The sequence below is a fragment of the Chroicocephalus ridibundus genome, chromosome 8 (genome assembly GCF_963924245.1).
Source record: "Chroicocephalus ridibundus chromosome 8, bChrRid1.1, whole genome shotgun sequence".
Taxonomy (NCBI): domain Eukaryota; kingdom Metazoa; phylum Chordata; class Aves; order Charadriiformes; family Laridae; genus Chroicocephalus; species Chroicocephalus ridibundus.
Window position 1 is genome coordinate 10703360 of NC_086291.1, and position 16312 is coordinate 10719671.

The following is a 16312-nucleotide window of genomic DNA, read 5'->3' on the forward strand; positions in this document are numbered from 1 at the left end:
TCTTCCTTCTCTTTAAATAAGTCCCAGTGCCTTCAAACCAAGCCAGCATCCCAGTGAAATCCCATTGCCGAGGCGGATGCGGAGATGTGTTTGTAGGGAACCTGGACCAGTTTAAACCCATCATCAAGGTGACCAGGGACAGGCTGACTCTTACCAGTTTACCCAGACAGCTAACCAGAGAGTGGAGATGGCGAGGGAGCTCAGCCTCAAACCCTCTGGGCTTTCTGCAAATCAGGCATCCCGCTGACGCCAAAACTTTGCTGGGCGGAGGCTGAGAGGGGAGAGGGGCTGTGGGGAGCATCGTTCCCTTGGGATGCCGGCGGTGGGATTGATGATGTCCGCCCTCCTCCCGGCAGCGCCCGCGATTTGATTTCTCTCTGCTGGCAGCACAGCTCTCAGACAAAGGCTGTGCTCAGCCCTCGCAGCCGGGCTGCAGCTGGGGGCTCGTCCCCGAGGGGACCCCAGACCTGTCCCCAACGCTGCCTGAGCCTGTGCTGCCACTGGGACACGCTGGCTGTGCCCCCACGCACAAGCGTGTACCCACACACACACACAGGCTCCGGCTGCTCCCCACCTCGCTGGGAAGATCCAGCGGCCGGATCGAGGCACATCTTTTGGCATCGAAAGGATTAACTCCCCAGGGAGCAGCGGCGGAGGCTGAGCCTGTGCTCCCGCCACGCATCACCGGCTTCCCAGCCCGCTCGGGAGTTGTGGAGCCAACCTCTCGGAGGCTAATCCCCCTCACTGCCGGCAGCCGGGGCGGCTGGGAAGAGCGAGAGGGGTTGTTGGGTGCAGGGACAGGAGGGGAAGGGGACAAGGAGGAGTGTACAAACACACACACACACACGCACGCACGCACGCATGCATGCACACCCCGCAGACGGCGGGCAGCAGCACTGGATCGGTATCTGTTTGCGGGGAGGTCCGTAGGGAGCCAGGAGCTGAATAAAACAAGCCGGAGCATCAGGCGAGCAGATCTGTTGGCTTGCAAAAGTCCTTAAGGTAAAACCCGGGAGCGGCCACTCCTCGGCTGGGCTGCTCTTTGGAGACCGGGCACGGGGCTCACTGCTGTCGTGGTCGTTGTATCTGACTATGATTTTATTTTTAAAGGAATCAAGTGGGAGATGCCGGCAAAAGAAGGTTCTGAAAGCCAGGCTGGCGCGGCCAGGAGCTGCGTGCCGCCGGCTCCGTCACGCACCGGGAGCAGCTGAACTTTGTGGGGTTTGAATATACGTTTCTCCTCTGTGGATGCTCCGGGCAGCGTTACGGGGAGAGTCGCGGCACGGTACCGCACCGCACACCTCGTGCCTGCCGTTACCCAGACCGAGTGCGGGGGACGGCAAAGGGGGGATTTCTGTCTCTTCAAGGACCATCACTGGTGAAAAGAAGCTGGAGAAAAGCAATTTATCTTTCTTTTCCAGATGACTGAAAATACCTACAGGATCCTGTCTCTCCCACTTTCACCAGCGAGTAGCTTCCGGGAGAGGTGGCTGAGGAACAAAAATGATATCGGTCAAAATCATTCCAGCACCTACTTTTTCCCAAGGAACTTCATGCCCGTAGGGGTTTGCTGCGGGCATTTCCAGGAGTGAGGACGATATACCACGGATGCATCCCTACTGGATCATGTAAGAATTTGCAAATGAGAAACCTACCCCAGCAAGACCGTCTCTGCCCAGTTTGCAGTACATGGTTTGGTGTAAGCACAGCAATTCTTGCCTCTTTCTCTCCCTTTTAAATCTCTTGGGCTTGGAGATCTCTTTCCTCATTGCAATTATGATTATTTGCAACATCAGTGCCATCAAAGATTGGAGCACTTTCCTCTCCCAGATCCTCCCCAGCGTCAACAAGACTCTGAACTTGGTACAGCAAGTGGAAGCCACCACCAGCTCGGTGGTAAGCGTCCTCCAGGACCCTGAACAGGACAACTACCTGGCCAACAGCCAGTCCATGAACTCCAGCAACTTCACGGCTGGCCTGGACCACTTGTTCCAGTACTCGTACTCGGACAATGACCAGCTTTACAAGGAGTACAAACCCCCTCCTCGAGACGCCATTCCTCTGCCCAAGGCTGTCCTCTACCTTCTCATGGCAGCCCTGGTGGTGGTGGCGGTGGCATACGCCATCGTTGGGCACCTCATCAAGGACCTCATTCACGACTTTATCGGTGAGTGCGGGCATCACGCGTTGTCTGCATGTGGTCAGAAAGAGCCTGGGGGTGATGGCTGTCATCTCTCCTTTGATTTGGGTGGGTTTTAGGCCGAGCTTTGACCCTTTCACATGTACAAGAGAGTTAATTTATCTGGTGTTCTGGGTTCTCCAAACTGAGCTGTATGACGATCAGCTTCCCAGAGAAAATCCTTGGCTTTAGCCTTTTTCCTAAAGAAATTATACTTGTGCGTGTGTGTGCGTGTATAAATGTGTATGTGCGTACGTCTGTGCTGCCGAACGATTGTAAAATCCATCGGCCAGTTTCAACGGAACTTGGATTAGAGGTCTCCAAAATGAAAAGTTTCACGGCAACAGATACTTGAGCGCAGGATAACAACCCAGTCGGGCATTGTGAAAGAAAAGCTTAACCCCTTATCAGACACCAGTGAATCCACAAACTCCTAGGAAACACAGGTCAGCAGTCTGCCTCCCTTGTACAGCACCAAGCACAGCCTCTGAGGCTGCTGCAACAAATCCATAAGGTGATAGCCTGAAGACCGTGCATTTTTATGAGAATTGGCTTCCCGGCTCCTTCGTTTCATTCTGTTGATGAACACGGTCCCTCGTCATCAGGGACGAGAGCGCAAACGCTCTGCTGGCTGCGGCCTCCACGGGTAGGCAGAGGGGCAGGCAGAGGCTCTTGGCTGCTTACAGCAAGCCCTCAGTGATACTTTTACTGTTTGCCCCATAATTTGTAACGCTGGCGGTGCCGGCGAGCGCAAATGTGCCGAATTCCCTTCTGAATCCTCGGTACTTTTGGCCCCCACACCCCAACAGCCACCTCGCCATGTTCTTTGAGGGACGGGGCCCTGCTGCAGGCAGTTTTCCAGCTCGGACAGGGGTCCAAGAGGAATCCACAGCGGGGTTTAAGCTCCTAGCTCCTGCAGATGCGCATACACCCCCAAAAGCTCTGGGGAGAAATATCTTCTGCAGGGGAGCGGAGCTGAAATCCCGTTGCACATCCCTTGCTTTGAGCCTGCCCCCCAGCCAGAGATGAAGCCCTGCAGGCTCCATCTCTGCAGTGGGAGGGAGATCACATTCATCTGGAGCGGAATCCACGTGCTCGTTCCTGATTCCCCTTTATTTCCCTGCTCCTGGGATGCAGGGGATGATCCGCACCGGCCAAAAACTCCGACCGGTGGCCATGGGGCGGGCAGCACCCACACCTTGCTGATGGGAGGGCAAGCCAAGTCCCTGGGGCAGGGTGTCACGATGGGGCAGGGGCCGGTAGATCTGGGACACGGGCATTTGGGGAGGAGGTATTTGGGACAAGGAAGGTTGAACCTCCTGGCAGGGAGCAGTGCTGTGGGTCACGCATGAGGCTCAGCCAGGAAAGCGGCAGGGAGCTGCTGCCGCCGAGGAGTCTTTCTTCACCCCAGCTGGAAGGGAACGGATACTGTCTTAAAGTGTTAAATATAACACTTAATCAGCAGCTTGCTGGGGCTGTAGCGTCTCCTGGCTCTGCCGTTCGTCTGATTTAGCGGTGCCTTCCCAACAAAGGTAGGCAGCAGGGACAGCACCTAAAAATATACACGCTCCTGCCCTGAGATGCTCAAAGGACCGGATCACAGTAGGTTAGAAAATACCTTCCCGGAGGCGGAAGCCAGTCCAGATGCCGTTCGCCCATGGAGCAGACACCCCTGCCCCAATTGCTGGGGTCCCTGATGCAGGAGAGCATGGATGTGGGTGCTCAAAACCACCCCTTGGGTGGGTAATGCAAAGCGGGGTCAAAAATCCACATAAATGCTGTGCCCCCCCCTCTTCCCCCCGGGCAGGGAGAGAGGCTGAAGCCGCGGTCAGAGACACCCGTGCCCCCACCGTGCTATTTCCAGCTTAGCACCGTTGCTCCCTTGTGACCTTGGGCACCTTTTGCATTTGCCTCTGGGTGGGATGGGGTCAGGGGGGTGCCCCTTCCCTCATAAAGCCCTTTGCAAAGGGACTTCCACAGCTTTTCACAGCGCCACGGCCATCCCAGGGCTGGACAGGCGCAGGGACAGCCCCAGGGTCTGCCCGCTCCCTGCCACTTTGGAAGAAGCCCTTTCCCAGCTGAACACCCTCACTGAGGGCAGAGCATCCTCCCTGCCCCGGCTGGAGGTGACATCTCTCCCAGTTAGGGTCAGAAATCCAGATGTCAGCTTCTGCCCCATCCAGACACAGAAGAGAAGGCATTTCCCAAACTCCAGCAGCACCCCTCGGTGCCGAAGGCTGCCTCCGGCTCATCCTGTTTAGCACTCCGGGCCCATCTTCACACCATTTATACACTTAAAATGAGCCAGTCCTTGGAGGAGAGTGGACGAGACTGTGTTCGTTAACACTTGCCAAGCAGCAGCCTTTAAAGAGAAGGTTTCATTTGAATGAGTTTGCATAAAATGACTTCAGGGACAGGACAGAGGGAGTGAGGGATAGTAAATAAGAAGCTGGTCTATTAGCTGCTTTAACACAATGCCTGGATTTATATACTCGGCAGCAGCTCCACTATCAGCGTTTCTGTGCTAATCATATTTAGAAGGAGAGAGAGAGAGATGGAAATAAGATGCCAAAGGGCTGGAGCCTGTTTCGGGGAGATTAAAGTGCGAATAGTTAATCACTACTTTAAACAGTCACTCGGAGACATCAAGAATGATTTGGACTCCTCAATAACAGCTTGTAGGACATGGCTGGGGGGAGTCAAAGCATCACCCAGCCCCGTGCGCTCACGGGGACTGCGATGGGATGGCAGAGGGGCTCTCGGGACGCTGGCGAGCTCTTCCCCTGTGAAATCCAAACGGATATTTGAGACACCGACACCTCTCTCACAGCCACTTCTTAAAAATTCAATTAGAGCTTGTCCAGGCATCCCCGAGGGGAGATGAACGTTGCTGTGATGCCCAGTGGGGTGGGAAGAAGCGGAAAATGGGAGGCTGCGTCAGAGGAGAGGGAAAGATGTATTGTTGGAGAGGGGAAAGGCAGAGTTCCCCTCAGCCGGGGTGCAGATCCCATCTTTCCTCATCCCCCAGAGCACATGGATATGGATAAATGGGCTCTGAAACAGCCTGTGTTCAGCTCTTCCTGGAGCGAGCTGGCTGAGAAGAGCCCAAAATACCTTGATTTGTCTCCAGCTCTCTCTGAGCTGTCAAAGTCTCCCGTTTGCCTCTTTCCCAAAACTCATCGGGCATCTCCGCCGGGGGACGATTGCCAGCCCCCCATGGCGGAAGGATGGCTCCTGCATGAGCGCGGCTCAGACACGGCTACCAGTTAAGACAAATTGGGTCGAAGCATTTAGAAAGCGGCTTAACTCGGGAGCGCTGGAGAGCTGCCGGAGACGGCGCTGCGGCGAAGTGCCGGCTTGGCAAATGACAAGCCTGTCGCCAACCTACAAAGCGCCTAATTACTGCAATCCTTGGGAATCAGCCCGCCCTCCCTCCTCCGTCCCCAGCAGTTCACTGAATATCGCCCTTATTCAAAGGCACAAAAAAAAAAGGAGAAAAAAAAGGGGGAAAAAAAGTTTGGCTGGAAACAAAGCTGTTGCCATGGAGACCGTGCGCGTGTGGTCCCCAGGAAAGCATCTCGCTGCCTGCACGGGAACGACACGGGAAGGGTCTGTTGGTCTGCGTGGGAGCTGATGCTTTGGGGGGAGACCTTTGCCAGCATCACCCAGCTCAGCCCAGATCTCCTCCGAGTTGCAAATCTCCAGAGGAGACCTTGAGGAAACTTTTCCTTTGGGAATGGGCCCAAGGCAGATGCCCTGCCGGGGTGAAGCAGGGCAGGATCACCAACGCTGCTGGGACTGTGCTGGTCAGTGGCTTCGGGAGCGCTCAAAACCCTAAGCCAGTCTTGGAGCGGGATCTTTCTTTTCTTTGCCCTTTTGACCCACCAGCTGTTTTCTTATTTTTCAGCCTTATCTCCGCCTGCCACATTTCAGGCTTCTTTGGGAAACGGTCTCCTTGAACAAAGAAACTGTGCGTGAATGTAGCATTGCTGAAAATAGCTGCTGGGTGATCCTGCAGGGACTCGGGATCTGCTTTTAATTGCTCCCACGCAGAACCGCAGCGCTCTTAGGAAAATTCAGCCCGTGGCAGGGACTGCAGATAGCGCCTCGGGTCCGTCAGAGAGGACTTATGTCTTCTTTTCGGGCTCTGTTTTGAGGATGATTCATTTGCCTGCCAAAGTTATGGGAAAAGAAGAGACTGTGCGAGGTTCCCTTCTGTTTCCCTGTCTCGGTGCTAACCCACCTCTGACACTAACCCCCCTGCCTCAGTTTCCCTTTTGGTGCATAGGGGTACATTAGGGGTTCCTTAGCTGCTGGTTTACCCGTGCTGATGTCTAGCAGCAGCTGTAGTAGGGTGGCTTTCACCGGGCTAATTCCCACTCCCGTCCCCGCATCACTGGGGCTATGGCTGTCGGCTGGACAAACGGCCACAGTGGTCTGGCCCTGAGAGAAGCAGGCAGAGGTGGCCCCACTCCAGGACGGTTTCACGGCCAAACCTTTGAAGCACAAATCCCAAGCAGTGAGAGGGCTCCCGGCATGCGCTGCCGGGGATCAACCGAGGCTGGCCTCGAGGATACACCATCCCACAGTGGCGTTTCCATTCCTGCCATCGCATGGTCCAGTGATGGGCTGCATCAAGTCCCTGGGGCGAGGACCATGCCTTTCTACTCCTCTGCAAGTGCTCGTCTCCCTTGAGCTGGGATGGAGCAGGACTCCTCACCCTCTCACCATCTTTGCTTCGCCTCCATGGTGAATGCCTAAAGCTAAAAGATGTGGAAAGCAACTAAGCACCGCCAGGAGCATCCCTGCCTCCCACGTACCACACCTGAGTCATCCTCTCGGAGACCCGCTCTCCAGAGCAGCAATGCTGCCCAGTGGATGGGACTGGGATCAAATGCAGGCTTGGCCCAGGCTTATACTGGTGCGGAGAAGCTACTTTTAAGAGAATATCATGATTAATTGGATGCCTTTACCATGTCACCCCCTTTCCCCGCCATGTCACCTTTATGCCGGTGACAGCTCTGCAGAGGCACAGTGTCCTTACCTATCCATCATCAAAGCAGTGTGTCCGTGTTGCTCAGGCTGCAGGGCAGTTTTGACTCGGCCAGCACAGGTAACCTGAGAAATTTCTGCAAAACAGGAAGGAAGAACAGGCTCTGACAGCAAGTTCATTTAGAAAGATGTGAATTTGGGGGGAAAGGGGGACTTCTTGCTAACAAATTACTACTGGCAGAGGCAGACAGAGATTTTCCAGCAGAACAAACCTGGGAGCTGTCTGCTGATTTTGCTATTGAATAAGCAGAGTCCATCCCGCAAGGGAGACAGATACAGTGTCCAGCTGCGACTGCTGCGCTGTGTAAAGCTCATGAGGGATACCCTTGAACTCCTGTCTGTTGGGAATGCTTTGGCCGGAGCTCGTCCCGCCTTCCTGCATCATACGAGGTGATCTCTGGGTCGGGACCTGTTTCAAAGAGGTCTTCTGCTCCTGCTGCTGGGAAAAGGGCTTTTTTAGCAGCTGTTTTCACACCCAGCTCCATTTAAAGCAAGTAAAGCTAGAGCACGAGTTTGATTGTTCATCTAAGCTGTTTCCCCTTCCGTTGCTTGTTTCCATCTCTGCAGGGAGTGTGAATGTCTCACTCACCTGGTTGCATTTACATTTCAGCCCTTTCTCCCACCTCCCTCTGCTCTTCTGGCAGGGACATCTCTTTTCCAGTGGCTGGAGTGCCCCATGGACATCCTGCTCTGGCACCGATGAATGCAGGGGACCTGGCCAACCCACCAGGATGAGAGCGGGCATAGAGCATCCCCATGCCCCTGGGCACACAGGCAGCAGGAGGATGCTCCCCGCTGCCTGCACTGTAAGGTGTTTCTGAGAGAGATCGATCCCTCAAGCTGCCAGTATGAGGAGGGGTAATACATGCTGTGAAATCTGGGCAGCCCAGAACGGTATTCTTCTGCCCCCTCGGATCAGCACGTCCCACGGGTCCTGCTTCCAGGGATGCTGTCGAAGACTCAGGCAGAGCAGGGAGTTGCAGAGACGCTTTGTGCCACATCAGTCTGCTATTTAGGGAGAGATGCTATTCCGCAGCTCCTGATTTACCCGGTCTACCCTATCTCCTCTCCCCAGCTGCTTTGGATCAATCACTCCGTATCGATCTCACCCCATCTCAGCACTTTCCACCTCGCCTTTCACCCTGCGAGACCTCAGCAGACACACTGAGCTTCGGCAGCCCCAGGCGAGCGGGGAGAAGTGTCTCTGGGTTAGATGCTGCTCCCCCAACCTGGCTGAGAAAGTCACTTTGTCCTTCCCTTTTATCCGAGGCATTCACATACATGCCCATGTGCGTGTCCTGATTTTGCAGCGTGTGTTACAAGCTCCTTCCAGAGGCTGGGCAGGGGCAGGCAATGCATTTCCTCACCTCCCAGGTGTGACTGTCCTGGGTCCAGGGGTGTCACCGCCCCAGGAGCGCACTGTGGGACCCCTGCTCGCCCCAGCTCTGCCCTTGGGTGCACCGGGTCTGTTGGGTCTCCCGGTTCAGGCTGACTTCTCTTGCCTTCTAGCTAGAGCACGTGTGAACCTTAATGTGGACTTTGCTCTAAAAGAGGATTTCATTTTCCTCTCGGTGCCAATTGTGTCCATTTTCTGTTGCTCATGCAGACCCCCTGCCAGGTGTAAGGGATGGAGAGAGAAATACCTGTCGTGATGCTCAGGGCTTCAGCCACCTTTAGTTGGCCACCACCATCCCTCAGCTCCTGCCACCTCACCACCCTCCATCACCTGATTACAACCCCCCGCAGGGTCCATTATCCGAGGTTTCTAACGCGTGCTTGTGCATGACGTGAGGTTCTGCATCCCATCCCCTGCAAAGGTCCTTCCGCATCAGGGCAAGGTTTAACCCCACTGGGGCCAAAGACGTGCGGGTCTCCTCTCTCCTCCCCCTCGTCACTCCCCAGACATCCCACAGGGGACCCCAGGGGACCCCAGTTTCTCCCACACAGGCTGAGCAAGCTGGGGAGGAGCTGGAGGGAGAAGCTGGGGAGGAGCACGCGTGGCTGGGACAGAGCTGGCCGGCGGTGGCTGGCGGGGGAGACGAGGGCGCTGACATTTTTATGGTTGTTTCTCCAGGGTCCTGCTGGCAGGAGAACCTCCGCCAGCTCCACAGGGCCTCGCTCCCCTCTTCCGCACATGGCAACACGCTGAAGTTACAGACCATAAATGGCCACAAATAACGTGTAATTGTGTAATTACTTCACTCCTTACTTACACAGTCAAATCATAAAGGCATCGCAGTAAATACCCTCTAATGACAGCCTAATTACATCTTCCTGCAGATTACCGGGTAATTAGATCCAGCAGGCTCCAGAAATAATTCCCAGGGAAGCAGCGGTTCAGATTAGCGTGTACAATCCAGCCCGCATTTACCCAGGAATTAGACGGCGGCAGCCTCACGCAAGCCACCTTCCCCGGGCACCCCAGCCAGCCACGTCCCCTGTGGTGACGATGCACCGTCACTCTTTTCACACGGAAATGGCTTTTGCTGAGCCCTCCCGGCACCCTCCCGAAACACCCATCCTCTGTGTTTCTGCCTTTATCAGGGTGCCGTGCCCAGCTCTTCCTTCTTCTGCTGCCTGCAAAGGTCCCCAAGGGCTCATTGCTTGGCCACTAAATGCCACCTCTACTTGCTCACAGACAGGCAAAGCCATGGTCTTTGCTTCCTTTTGCAACACTCACCCAATGACTCCCAGGATATTTAGGGACTTGTCACCTCTTTTTCTACAGGTTATTCCCCTTCTTCCCTGCCAGACCAGCCCCTGCTCCCACTGGAGTTTTACCACTGACGTCAAGGAAAACAAGACGAGACCTTTAATAGTATTTGTAGGAGGCAATCTTGTTATTGCCTTCCGGATCCTCCTCATGCCAAGCAGCTGCGTGGGGCTGGCACAAGCCTGAGAGGTCTTGGAAGCAGGAGAGGGGAATCCAGGCTGCAGGGCCAGGCTGGGAAGCAGCTGGTGGAGTGTTTGGCTTTGGTCTAAATCCAGTAAATCCAAGGAAAATGGAGGCTATAGAGGAAAAAAGACCTAAATGAGCCTCCTGAACTTGGCTGATTTCCTCGGGGAAGGGTTGTGATGGGGAGCCCAGGCTCTGGTGGGGGCTGTTGGCCCTGCAAGTGAAAGCTAAATGCCCCAGTTGGGACAGGGGGTAAACCTGGGGCTCCCCAAAAGCCTTTGGGCTACATCTTTTCTGAGTTTCCTAATCACTCTTGCCAGCACCGTGGTAGTCATGGGAACTGTGGTAGTTCTTTTCCTGCCCTTCCCATCACACAACTGGCAGACCGGGCTGGTGTAGTGATGGAGGTGAACAAAAAAGGAAAAATAAGGAAAAGCAGTCACTCTCTGGACATGCCGCCTGCATCCAGCATGGTGGGGGCTCTCTTCTTCTTGGAGCTTGCACGTATGTCCAGCCAGCCCATGCCAGGCAGCGGGCCACAAGCCCTTCTGCTCCCTCTCCAGCCCCCGTGGAAGGGTGGACACCCACCCTGACCCCACGGCATGAGCATCACTCCAAAAGCCGTGCCCCACACCCTCGAGGATGGCATGGCCAAATGGCTTTAGTCTGGAGAAGAAAGTCACATATGGCATTGCAAAAATGACAAAACTTCTGGGTTTTCTTCAAAAAAGAAGAAAAAGCTTTGGGCCTTTTGAAAAAGCCCCAAAATTCAACCTACGGTACACACATTGAGCACAGGGAGGACCGCAGGTCTTTCCCTTCTCTCCTTCTCACCATTGGTGACCCAAGAAATGAGACCTTCATCTCCTTTCATCCCTGGGATCCCACCCTGGCATTTGTCACCGTTTGTCTTGGTTTTGCTGCAAAACTTCTTCTCGGCAGCCCATGAAAAAGGCAACCCTTTGCTGTGATTGCGTTTCCCTGTCCCTGCTCTGCCAGGCAGCCTGCCTCCCCCACCGAAAGGCTGCGATTGAAATATCCCATGGGAACAGAAAAGGCTCTGAAATACCCCGTGCCACAAGGGAAGGAAATGTTATTTCTCGAGAGCAATCTCAAGAGCAACAAGCAGGGTCCCTCAGAAACAACTAAACCAGGCTGGTCCTTTTGTCTGCCTCCTGATAGCCGTCTCTGCTTTGTTTTGGGAGCAGGGCTGAAGAAGAGGGGTCCTGGTGCTCCGCTGCCCACCACTGCCAGGTCCTGCCTGGCCCCATCTCTCCCTTCGCCTGCATTTCCCCAGTTTGGGTTTCCCCATTGCCGGTGCCTCCCCATCACAGGTGGGCATGGCCTCTCACGATGCCAACAGCCAAATTTTGAAAAAAAAATACGTATTTGGGAAGTGGCAGCATCTGCTTCCTCTGAGCCGCAGCCCCTTGTGCTGCAGGGGACATGTCGGTCCCGCCACCATCCAGCGGCGACCGCTGTATTTTGGAGAGGGATCGGTCACCCCCAGGGTTGTGAGAGTGGCCAGATCAGCTCAGAGCCACGTCCTGGAGCTCCGGTGGCCTGCCAGAAGCACAGCCCTGAAGCTGCCCACAGAGGGTTTGAAGCCCTAGTGTGGCTGTGATACAGTCCCGTGGTGGGTAAGCCATGTCCTCGGCCATGCCACCAGCCCTGTTTTGATGTCACACAGTTATTTAATTACCCCCTCCATTTCCTACAGCAAAAACCCACTGTAGGAAATCCATTGCTTTCCCATGATGTGTGTCAGATGTGTGCGCCCAGATGCACACTCTGCTTCAGAGGCACTGCATTTTCATTTTGGGGATTAGCAGGGTGATTTCATTTGCCAAAGATGGGAGGGATTCCAGAAACCAGCAGCCTGAAAACCAACCCAGAGCTGGGAAGAGCAGAGAACCCAATACCAGGGGACTGGAGGGAGCTGGAGGGGTAGGGGTGGGCGAGAGACCCTCCTGGAGGTGAACACCCAGAGTGGGGGGTAGGATGTAGTGGGAGGCAGTGATTTGCCAGCCAGCTTTGACTCTGGGGCCAGACAGAGGTAACCAGGGGCTCGTTTTGTGCTTTTTCCTCCTCCAGACTGGATCTTCGGCCCCAACCCGGATGACAACAGCAACAAGAGCGATGTCAACTGCATCAGCAACAGCGTCAACGAGATGAGTGAGATGCCTCAGGTGCCGCGATGCCGTGACCGTCAGTCCCAGGATGTGGTCATTGCCATTGGCGAGACCTGCTACCTGCCGCAGCAGACGTGACCGGCATGGTAGCCGGGCCAGGCAGGATGGAGCAGCGGGATGGAGCAGAGGGATGGAGCAGCGGGATGGCACGGCAGGACGATGCAGCAGGACCAGGCGGCAAGAGGAAGGGATGGGCAGAGCCGGCACCACAGAGCAAAGCCCTCCTCGCCCCGGTTTTGGCAACCTCTAAGGACTTTGTCAGGGTGGGCAGCATCGCCCCTTCTCCTGGGCTCATCAGTCCTGCCCTGACATCTGTCCGTGGGTTTGTGACCTCCCTTTCTTCCCTGTGAATAGCAAAAAAAAAAAAAGCAAATGCAAAATACACCCACCAAAAAAGCACTCAAGAGAAATGAGTCAGAGAGGAGCCGGGAGGTCCTTCGGTGTGCAGCAGTCCTGGGGATGCAGTGGTGAAAAGGGCAAAGGACATGAGGAGGCTGCTTGAGAAATGGGGGTGTCTGTGTTCCTGGGGACAGACCCAGGATGCAGCAGGGAGACAGGGGCTGCGGAAAGGCACTGAAAGGTCAGCAGGGGCCAAATCCAGACTGGTACGTTGATGACCTGCCCAGGCCATCACTCCCCCCGCCCTTAGTTTTGCAGCTGCAGCTCACGGCCCATTTCAGCAGGTGTGTCCCGTGGCTCTGGGGCAGCAGGGTGACAGCCCCCCCTCCCCAGGGACCCTTCCCCCCCCATCCCCATGGCCAGGCCAGGACCACCACCTTCCCTCCACCACCAGCTCTGGTTGAGTCCAGCATCCCCTGACCAGGAGGATGTTGGGACACGGCACATCCCCATTCTGCGAGGAATTCTGGAGGGGAGGGCAGGGACCTGCAGGAAACCCCAGCTCTTCGTGGGGGAAAATAGCCCCTATATGGCTGCATCCCTCAGACTCATCCCAGCACGGCCATCCCCGTCGTTTCCCCCAAACCAGCTGCCACCATGAGGGGTGCTGGCTCTGTGCTGGGGTCAGCCACATGTGCATGCACTGATGGAGCAGGGCGACCTCCCTCACCTCCCTGGGTGCCTTTCTCTTCCCCGACTGGACACCACCACCCAAAACTGCCTTTTTCTCTTCCTGCCACTTCTCTCTGCCCAAAGGCATCCTTTCATGTTGCTAACTCCAGGCAGCTCCCCGCTCCCCACTTTTTAAGGGGCTCAGGGGAAACCAGCAGCAGCCAAGATGGGGGGTGAGTTCCCAAACCAAGTGGGAAAAGGAGCATCCTGATGGTTTCACCGGTATTTTAAGGCCAGCTCTTTCCCCACTTGGGGTTCTAAACCAGCATCCATCATTTCTCTGTGTACCAGAACGGAGGCACGGGGATCAAGCTCGTTCCTTGGTCCCGGTACCTCTTCCTTACGAAGATCCCTTTGATCTCCACATTTTTCCTGAACTTAAAAAAAAGGCTATACTGATGGCCCAGTGACCCGATCCCAGGAAAAGGCAAGTGATCAGGACTTCTGCCTCTGCATTCAGGGAAACAAGCCCTGCCTTTTCCAGCCTGAGGTACCCAGGGTACCCCTAATAACAGGGACCAGAGCATCATTTTCCCCTTCTGAAAGCGGTTAGGGAAAATGGATGTGGTTTCAACCTCCTGCTCTGATGGCTTTTAATGAGAGCCATTACCAGTGGTCCCATGCTGGGGCTTTGTCAGCTTTGCAACAAGCAAAGGCCGTAGCAGCACCACAAGCCTGCCCCCAGTAGTTAACCATTTCCAATCAGGTGCGTCATTGCCGCCACCATCAGTTTTCTTCCTTTTTTTTGGCCCTGTGTTTGTAACGCGGCTGCTCTGGCAGCTGCCAGTCAGCTCCTGCGCTGGGGCTGCCGAAGGAAGCTGGGCAGCGATGCCATGGCAGCATGGGGGGATGCTGGGCGGTGATCCCGGGTCTGTCAACCCCTGGGAGCAGGGCTGCAGTGCCGGAGCTGGCTGTGGGCTGGGGAAACTGGGAAGGTCCAGATTCCTGGGGGGTGGGAGATTGTACGGGTTGTGGGGACTGGTTTCCTTACTCCCCTACCTTTTCAACATCTAGAGGCTGGGCATTGGGGTCACCCAGGTCCCCCTGGCCACTGTTGGGGGGCACGGTGAGACCATGTGTCCGGCACAGACATTGCTCTCAAAGGGACTGGTCCCTGCCATGGGGACATGCCACTCACCAGGCACAACTGGTCCTCCCGTGGCTGCAGGCAACAGCCGCGGTGGCTCTTCTGCACTGGGGACCCACCACCACCCAAGGTGGCAGCCACCTCAGCTCCAGATGGGTTCTTGCTCCCTTCCCAAGACATCACGGGTCCCACATGCTGTGGTTTGATCATGGGGAGCTGCTCCTGCACCAAGCAGCCAGGGCCAGCGTGTCTGTCACCCACCCCAGGCCACCATCCTCCAGGCAGGAGGAGAAGGAAGGAGCCAAGCTCCCTCCTGTGGCCGCCTGCTCCGCATCCCACTGGACTGCTCAAGGCTGGGAAGGAGCAGTCAAGGAATACAGCCTTCCAGTACCTAAAGGGGGCCTACAGGAAGGATGGGGAGGGACGCTTTATCAAGGAGTGTAATGGTAGGATGAGGGGTAACGGTTTTGTACTGAAGGGGGGTAGATTTAGATTGGATATTAGGAATAAATTCTTCACTGTGAGGGTGGTGAGGCACTGGAACAGGTTGCCCAGGGAGGCTGTGGATGCCCCATCCCTGGAAGTGTCCAAGGCCAGGCTGGATGGGGCTTTGAGCAGCCTGGTCTAGTGGGAGGTGTCCCTGCCCAGGGCAGGGGGTTGGAACTGGATGGTCTTTAAGGTCCCTTCCAACCCGAACTGTTCTATGATTCTATAAATGCCCTCGACCCGCTCCCCTCCCTGGCCTCCTGGAGCCAGGACCCCCCCCTCTTTGAAGCCCCTCCTTTGCAGTGATGCCAGGAGGGGTCCTGGTGCTGCATCCAGCCCACGGACCAACCCAGCCCTTGGGTAACATTACAGAGGTGAGCATGTGGAGGAACCATCTCCCTGAGCCACCAGGTCACGCCTGGTCAATGCCAGGAACCAGGCTGGCACTGGAGCTGTGCAGGACCCCACAGCTGCAGCTGCTTTTTCTACTGACCCCGCTGGAACCTGCCGCAGCAGAGGACAGCAGTTTCCCACACCACCTTCCTTCGCATGGCCCCATCCCTGTGTGACTGCCATCGTCTGGCATCTGCCTTCCTCCTCTTCCCCCTAATTTGGGGTGGGGAAAGCTGCTTGGGGGCTGGTACAAACAGGGCAGCAACCTCACCTGCTCTTCTCACCCACCAGGACCCCCACTTGGGGCTGGGCTGTACCCCCAGCCCTTTCCTTGTCCCCCACATCCTCCGAGCGGAAGACGAGGTTCTGGCCATCCAACACCAGGAGCCCAGGGAGAAAGTCCACGGGAAGAGGTGCCTGGGGTTGCTTTACCTGGGGGAGGTTTTGGGGGATGCTGAGAGAGAAGGGGGCTGATGAGGGTGCTGGGCTGCTCCGGCTGCTCCAGTCCCTGCACCTCTTCAGTGCAGGAGGTTGCTCTTTAAGTCCCTCTTTCCTCCCCTAAGCGCCTTAGGGAGCAGGGGGGAGAGATGCTGGTGCTTTTTATAGCAGCCATAATCCCCGCTGCTCATACCGCCTGCGCCCTCCTGCCCCGAGGCCCCAGGCTGAGCCTCTGAAATGGGGGCAGCTGCCCAAAAACTGCCTCAGACCCCTTCGGTTCCCAGCATCGCCTCTCTCCCAGGGCACAGATCCCGGCAGGAGCTGGTTCTGGCCTCAAAATCCCTTTGCAGAAGGCATTGGAAGGCAAGTGTTGCATCCTTCTCCCAGTCGCAGCACTCTGCCGGGGACGGACAGACAGAAGATGTACAGAGACGCATGGACAAGCACTGGAGCAGCTGCCTGGCCTCTCCACTTTGCTCTGAGAATTGTGGAGCTGGAACCAGCCCCATGGCACGGCC

At 56.0% G+C, this 16312-nt stretch overlaps 1 protein-coding gene across 2 annotated transcripts; it reads left to right on the forward strand.

Moving 5' to 3' along the window:
• Window positions 1-338: 338 nt before the first annotated feature.
• On the forward strand, window positions 339-12978 carry LOC134519552 (uncharacterized). 2 transcript variants are annotated; one of them, XM_063343910.1, is made up of 3 exons: window positions 339-1002; window positions 1111-2167; window positions 12222-12978. In XM_063343910.1, the coding sequence occupies exons 2-3, from the start codon at window positions 1690-1692 to the stop codon at window positions 12395-12397; spliced, it is 654 nt and encodes a 217-aa protein (XP_063199980.1). In that variant the 5' UTR covers window positions 339-1002; window positions 1111-1689; the 3' UTR covers window positions 12398-12978. The 2 variants fall into 2 exon arrangements, with proteins under 2 accessions (XP_063199980.1, XP_063199981.1); XM_063343911.1 differs by having other exon boundaries at window positions 1422-2167.
• The last annotated feature ends 3334 nt before the right edge of the window (window positions 12979-16312 follow it).

What these genes read in the sequence shown, in the direction of transcription:
- LOC134519552 (XM_063343910.1), top strand. Translation starts at nt 1,690, where the DNA reads ATGGTTTGGTGTAAGCACAGCAATTCTTGCCTCTTTCTCTCCCTTTTA. An exon ending in CCTCATTCACGACTTTATCG is followed by an intron (nt 2,168 to 12,221) that starts GTGAGTGCGGGC and finishes TTCCTCCTCCAG; the next exon opens with ACTGGATCTTCGGCCCCAAC.